The 7,573-nt window shown below is 37.9% G+C and overlaps 2 protein-coding genes across 2 annotated transcripts; one reads left to right on the top strand and one right to left on the bottom strand.

Annotated features, from left to right (window-relative positions):
- The first annotated feature begins 563 nt into the window (after nt 1-563).
- On the top strand, nt 564-2,805 carry LOC112455807 (charged multivesicular body protein 7). Its single transcript, XM_025017991.1, has 5 exons — nt 564-733; nt 835-1,287; nt 1,473-2,250; nt 2,335-2,527; nt 2,587-2,805. The coding sequence occupies exons 2-5, from the start codon at nt 986-988 to the stop codon at nt 2,673-2,675; spliced, it is 1,362 nt and encodes a 453-aa protein (XP_024873759.1). The 5' UTR covers nt 564-733; nt 835-985; the 3' UTR covers nt 2,676-2,805.
- Nucleotides 2,806-2,830: 25 nt separating this feature from the next.
- On the bottom strand, nt 2,831-7,449 carry LOC112455805 (modular serine protease-like). Its single transcript, XM_025017988.1, has 8 exons — nt 7,290-7,449; nt 6,449-6,488; nt 5,993-6,376; nt 5,460-5,896; nt 5,084-5,311; nt 4,108-4,403; nt 3,697-4,027; nt 2,831-3,462 (listed from the first exon to the last, which is right to left on the bottom strand). The coding sequence occupies exons 1-8, from the start codon at nt 7,333-7,335 to the stop codon at nt 3,206-3,208; spliced, it is 2,019 nt and encodes a 672-aa protein (XP_024873756.1). The 5' UTR covers nt 7,336-7,449; the 3' UTR covers nt 2,831-3,205.
- Between the last annotated feature and the right edge of the window lie 124 nt (nt 7,450-7,573).

Genomic DNA, 7,573 nt, shown 5'->3' with positions numbered 1-7,573 from the left:
AGAAATTTATGTAATTCGTTTGACACGACGCAGGTATGATGGTTTCACCTGCACGCGTCTCGTATTCCGTTCGCTACCTTCGGTGTGCCTGACGCGCCTGGTTTTTACGGCACCTCAGCGACGGTTTTCCTTTCGAGCGCAGAGAAGCGCGCGCGGAAAACGCACGCACGTGTCGTTACGGATCGCGCACTATCGATCCGGCGCACCTCGATACGTGACGCAAAGACGAGCGAGGAGACGAAGGCTGCAATTAAAAATAGGCCTCGCTTCCTGTCAAGGTTAGCCGTTAGCCGGCGTTCCTCGCTCCTCGCTTATCCCTTTTCGAGGCGGATCGATCGCGATGGCGCCATTTGGCTCCACGTCCACGCGTGATTCGCGTGAAGCCTCCGCTATGCCATCTCGTGCAGCAAATGCGGGACGCATTCCGCTTTTATCCGTAACTGATAAGAAAATGCGACTCGCCGGCGCTGCTCCGCGTTCTGCGCTTCACCCGTCACCGTCGGCCGGTAATGCCGGTATTTCCCTTTCACGGTGTTCATTGTTTTGATTCCGATTGGTTCCGATCACTCACGAGTATCTCCGATCTCGAAGCAGCTGACAACAAATAAATGAATATTGAGAACGATCTGAATAAGAAAATAGTGCTTTAATTTGTAAGACGCGTAGACGATCTTTGGACTGAATTTAAGTATCTGGCGAATGTTCACGTGACATCAAGATTGCAAAACAACACGTACGTTATTTATTATTGCACGTTACGTTTTGAGGAGTCTTTCTACGTTTCTTTTTATTTAACTGCAATCGTGTAAATAATATATACTTTTCTATTTATAGCACTTTTCTCAGTTAGTTGGAACGAGGTCAACGAAGATGGAAGGAAAGTCGACGGAAAATGTGCGTGCGCGAAAATAGAACGCATCCGCTGTGATCAGACAATATTTTTATAACCTAAGTTACGTTGCGAGATTTTAACTCAATTGACATTATGAGCGACGTCGACGGTAAAACGGTCGGTGGGAGCGTCGGCACGTCGCCGCTACCAGCAGAAAAATTGCCAGAATGTTGGAATCAAGAGGAAAGAATGAGCGCGTTGTTTTCGCCGTTTCGCAGTAAATCTGCCAACCCGCAGGATTGGATCTCTAAATACAAGTTCTGGAACGATCTGATATACGAGCGGTTGAAACACACCATGCAATGCAGTTTTACTATCGTCGACTTGAACGAAGCCTTCAAGAGAAGGGGCTGCGCGCCGCTCTGTCTGGCTACCGTGATTGAGGAGCTTCTAAGGTATTGTCGCGCAACTATTAAATATATTAGATATATTAAACGTTTTGCTGTCAGATATTAGACAATCACGTATGATGAAGGCACGTATTTGTGATAAAAATGAAGCACATAGTTTACGATTTAATATTTTAATGTTGTATATTTTGCTGTGTATTGTTATATATATATTTTGTGAAATTTTCTAGAAATAACGAGATAATTCAAGAGACTGACTTTTTTAAAGAACCGTGCGAAACATGGACAGCATGGTCAATCGACATATTTGTGAAAAAACCAATTACCTGGTCGTTTTCCAAAGTGAAGACGTACGTTGTAGGCCAAAAGACAAATAACACAGAAGTCAGATACGTACATCTGCGAATTGTGCAAGAATTAGGTGATGTTATCCTTTCCATTGCCGAAGTTAGAAAGGATAACGTTTTGTTCCCGATATTGGAGATAGTAGAATATTGCAAGAGCAAAACAAAGAAGCAGATTTCGGAGAATGCAGTGAGATTAACCCTGGAGTGGTTAAGACATAGGAAAAAGGTGGCTTTTAAGAAGAGCTCCAATCCAAATGGTGACGTACTGGTTAAAATTGCCGTGAAAGCGGCAAATGAAATTACAGAGGTGGAAGAAGGCATGTATAAACTGATAAAACAGGAAAATGAGCTAATCAAGGAAATAGAGCTTATGGAGCAAGAGAAGCTTAATATTATTAATGAAGCTAAAATGTACTTGGGGAAAGAGTTGCGTCAGCTGGCAAAAACGCGATTAAGGAGAAAAATGGAATTGGAAAAGACTATAGAAAAGCGCGCGCAAGCCCTTGCGAATCTGCGCGTTCTCATCACCAATATTGAAGACGCGCATTCCAACTCTGCTGTATTATCTGCTTATAAAACTGGGTCCGATGTATTGAAGAAAATGGGACAAAATGGTTTAACGGAATATGGCGTTCGAGACATTATGGACGACATTAATGAGGTAAGTGGTTGTACATGGTATATGTATTACTTGCAATTACTTGTGATATAACACAAGTAGTAATACCCGTTATTCGGTGACCAGGTTTTAGAGGAGAACAAAGAGATAGATACAGTTTTATCTGAAACCCTAAACAACGCAGACTCTGAGACCGAATTGGAAAGGGAATTAGCGGAATTGTTGGACGAGGATGATGTAGAAGTTTCCACCGCAGTTCCTGATGCAAATCCAGAGATTGAAAAATTGAAGCAACGTTTGCAAGACTTACGTATGGAAGGTAAATATTGTAGAGTTTATTAGTACATTTCATACAAAATAATGAAATATATGATACAGGTTTGGTTTCACCCGGCAAAGATGTAGCTGCACTACCATCTGTACCATCCAATAAAGAAAATGCACTAAAGGAATCCGAGTGCTTGTAAGTTGCAATAGTCAATTTATATGATTATACAACAATTTCACAGAATCATTCGTCTCCCATTTTTAAAAAATGTTTTATTGTAGATATTGTGTCATATAGTGAAAAATATATTTAAATGTACATTATGTATAAACGTAATGTGTAAAAAAATTTTTTTTTATTCTGTTTTGTACAACTTGGCATATATAAAATTAATTAAAATATGTATGGGATTTAAATTTCTATTATCTGTTCATCCATTTTTTCCGTCTTCTACCTACATTTATGTATTAAAGTAATAAGAATTTCTAAAACCCATAAAATAACAAGCACAGCTAGAATTGTGAAATTAATTTCATTTATCACATACGTACAAGAAATTATCTCTCAAGTCTTTAATTGTTCAACAGAGTTGCAACTTCACATAATTACGCATTCAATAAAAAAAATAGAGATAATTATCAAGTATAATGTAGACTATACATGGCGCACACAAGGTAAATGCTTTTTTTCGGTGATTGCACATAATAATCGGTACTTCTATCAATAAATTTAGGAACATCTTATTGAAGATTGTTCTGTGCATAATATATGCGTCTGATTTTGTTCTATTTTGATAATTACATCTTGTATCCATGAAATATGCCTGGAGAGTTCTGTATATAAGGAATACAAGTTGTAGTTACAATGAAAACTTCCACCCTCTTTTATCGTGCCGAGAGAAACGCTAACGATACCTCGGAGATACCACAAATCATTGGTTTTAAAGACTAATCCGCCGCCACTGTCACCATCACAAACGGAAGAACCTGAAACACAATGCTTATGTAAGTTATCTTTCTATTTTTCGCATCTTTGCATATATAGAACAATCGTTCTTAAATTTGTTTTTTTTTTTGCTTTCCTTATTATCTTTTCTTATGTAACATTTACTTAAATTGAAGTAGTCATATATCTTTTGCAAATATATTTCTGATAAATTTAGTAAAATAATATAGCGTCACATGCTGATTTATGATACACATAAATGCTCTTTTACTAACCATTTGTGTAGCCTGCGCAAAACTTATCGTTGGTGATATATTGTTCCGTATTAACACTTTGGCTCGCGGACCTGCACTGGCTGACTGAGATTACGGGCACTGTCAGAGCCTGTAAAACTGCGCTGGATTCACCAGTTGCGGTTCTACCAAATCCCGCTACCTTTCCATAAGTACCCGGTTCCAATACACTCCCAAAGCTTAAAGTATCTATGCACGCAGGAACTAAATAGGATGACAATACAAATGGTGTGACGAGTTCTAATACCGCGATATCCCACAGGTAATTTCCTATGTATCCTAGATAATCTCGTGCGATGTAAATACGTTTCACCTGGAAGAAGGTATGTGTAACATTTCGATCGACAATATTTTATACAGATTACTTTACATCGCATTAGAACATTTGCAAACCTGATTTCTTTTAACGAGATTTGGATCGTGAAAGGGATTATTGTAATCGCGAAAAAGGTTTCCCGATAATATATAAATTTTGTTGGCATCAATCGGTTGCCTATTGTTCTCGTCGTATACACAATGAGCTGCCGTTATCAAGAGATTTTCTTGAATGATAGACGCTCCACAGAAGTATTTCTTTGGCTCGCCTGGTTCATCGCGATACATCGAGGCGTGCCACGGAAATTCCGTGATATTCGGTCTAACACCGCCTACAACGGTCGGTTGATAATTGAGAGGTAGAGTGCCGCATACTACAACAAATATTTCGGTTGGAGAAATCGTCTTAGCGTGATAATACAAGAGAATGTATTGAGCACTCGTGAGTATAGAAAAAAAAGAGGAAGAGATAATTCACAGTAACCGTAACCATTGCGCGTCATTGTGTGATAATTTTATGACTAATTGGATGGAAAAAAAAATTGAGATATATCGAGGTCACGTAATAGTTTATTAAATATATTCGATGTGTGTATATGTATGTATGTGCACTTAACTTAATAAATTATAATCTTATACACAGCGTAATTAAAAACTATATTTAAATACTTTCATCAAAGCTTTGGTTCATTAGGAAACAATTGCAAATCATAACTTAAATAGAAATTGTAATACAGAATGACACAGGTATGTGAATTATCTCAATGGGGATATTGACATGCCAACTGTAAAAATATTGTTCGAAATTCTACTACTTATAATTGTACTATCATTTTTTTATAATCTTAAGACCATGCCCAAGGCACATCTGCTGCTGTATCATTATTTGGCTTTGGTACTCTAACATTTATGTTCGGATAATTTGGATTATTGGCATTTGTATGTATAATGATTCTATCATCCAACACTTCGATAAACGTAGCATTGTTTCTATCCAAAGTGGTTTGGAACGCAAGTTGATTATCATTAATGTAAATATTTATCGTGACCGGACCTGGAACACATCGCATAGGTTCTGGTTCCCATTCACCATTCGCTTTACATCTCACGTTCGTTCCTTGTCCGGACAGTAGATGTTGATTAGTTTCAGGTCGATAACTGTTTGCACATGACAATGTTGCTCTTGTTCTTGGTGGAACTGGAGATTTGCATGATATCCATTCATCGTCGTACCGACATTCAGATTTGATTGATGGTGCGGCTAAAGCTTTGCAGAGTATTGCTATCAAACAAACATTGTCAACAATTAACATGTATAATTCTGATCGTTTTGAAGATGATGAATTTCTTTGACTGAAATATTCAATATTTAAGAATCCATATTTATTTATCTTAAAATAGTTAAAAATATATAATTACTAGTTTAATACCTTTGCAAATTGGTATATTAAGCCATTTTCCCCCGATACTGCAGCTAACGTCGGGCGAACCTCTTATTTTATATCCCGAATCACAAGAGTAGACGAGATAAGATCCTAATCCCAGTTCCGTTCCTTCTGGAACGTTACAGTCCTGTCTATCTGGGCACTGCGATCGATGTAACTTCCAGCGACCGTTTTGCGGTTGCGGAGGTGCTTTGCAAGTGTTTGTGCCAGAAGGTGTTCCAGAAGGACGTGTTGGTGCAGGAGTCGGTGGCGATCGTGTAGTTCCCGTTGTTGGTCGCACCGACGGTAAAACTACCGGCCATCCAGTCCTACATAATCTCTGGTCCTCGTCTGAACCATCGGCGCAGTCGTCTACTCTGTTACATCGTAGATCACCATCGATACAAGCTCCATAAGCACAACGAAAAGCTGTCGAAGGACAACTGCAAATAAATTGGCAGACGTTTGTTTCTCATACTAGTTGGTCAATGTACATACAACTAGGAATCGTACTTCAATCATGTATAAAAGATTCTCACTTTAACGATTGGCATATCTTAGATGTTTCGTCAGAACCATCCGCACAATTTCGAGTTCCGTCACACACATTGTCGCTAGAAATGCACTGGCCGTTGTCACACTGAAACTCATTCGGTATACATCTTTTCGTTGTATTTCTTAAGCACTGGGGCTGCGTTTCGTCACTGTTGTCGGCGCAGTTGGAAACGCCGTTACACATCAAGTCTCTGTCTATACAGGCACCATAATTACAACGAAAGGCGTTGTTATGACAGAAAATGTGTGGCCCTTTACATGCGGCCTCTGTCTCGTCGGATAAATCCCTGCAGTCCGTTTTGCCATCGCATAATAACGCGCTGGCTATACATTCTCCATTGCTACATTGAAATGTCTGTGTCTGTGGTCTGTCCAAATGATTAAATTAGTTGATACTTACTTATCTGAACATTAGATTACTTCGACGCGCAAATACTTACCCGCAATCATCTGTTTGTGTATAGACAGAACCAATGCACACTGTAAAATTGAAGAAATAGAGATAGAAAAATCGCCAGATAGAAAAATCTATCCAGTTATTTTATGTGTTGAGTAATTGTGTAAGTTGAAATGATTTGTCAAATAATTATAATTATAATTGAGATTTTTCCAATAATATACGTAGAAGAATCCTGTTTCATGATCATATCTTTTGCGATAGGGAAATCAATTATAGATTGATTGATCACATCGACTGGTAATATAAGAAAACTAATAATAAATGTGGTAGAGACATGCTTTTATGTGTATTCGTATCTTCTTCGCTTATTATCTATCCAGCATGAGTAAACATGTAAGCGAGATAGATTCTTCTGCACTGAGGTTCAAGGTCATTAAACCAGTTTCTGAAACTGGTTGAGATTACTTCGGAAATCTCTTGGAACATACGGATGTACAATTAATATATAATACAAAATTTTTCTTAACAGATGCGTGATAAATAAAAACAAGTTTTACAAAAAAAATTCTTTTTTTTAGAAATTTTCTCATGAATGTAAGGTAATATTAACGGTACCAGTGAAAACAGTTGCATTTTTAAATCTAAATATATCTCTATGAGCACTTATCAAAAAATACTATTTTATCAAGAATATATTATTGTATTTCTATTTAATATTCTGTTGCGCCACATCTATTTGATAAATAAAAGATCTTCGGGAAGGAAAGTTATGGTACAAAATTTTTCTATAAAGTTACAATCACAACATTTTTTTATCAACATCTCGTGATATGATTCTTATTTATCACAAAGTTTGCGTCATAATATGTTTTTTTGCTTACCGTAAACAATTATTAGTAATGTTGGAATCCGTTGAACAATCCGCATGGTAAAGCACACCGTATACGAAATGTCAGGAATTGCAATCCGCAATCCTCCTTATATCTCGGCGCTCGACCAGTCACTGCGACCCTCCACTGGAAATACTGGATACCACGAGACTGGAATTACCCAACGCTGGCGAAGCACGCGCGTCATCTTCGTATGCGCTTGTAGTAAAAAGTATGGGGGAAGTACATATTCGATTTATACGCAGCAAAAATATTTGAACCATCAACAAATCGAG

This window comes from Temnothorax curvispinosus, unplaced genomic scaffold (assembly GCF_003070985.1).
Source record: "Temnothorax curvispinosus isolate PA1 unplaced genomic scaffold, ASM307098v1 QBEX01006358.1, whole genome shotgun sequence".
Taxonomy (NCBI): Eukaryota; Metazoa; Arthropoda; class Insecta; order Hymenoptera; family Formicidae; genus Temnothorax; species Temnothorax curvispinosus.
This window is presented reverse-complemented; position numbering and strand designations above follow the sequence as displayed.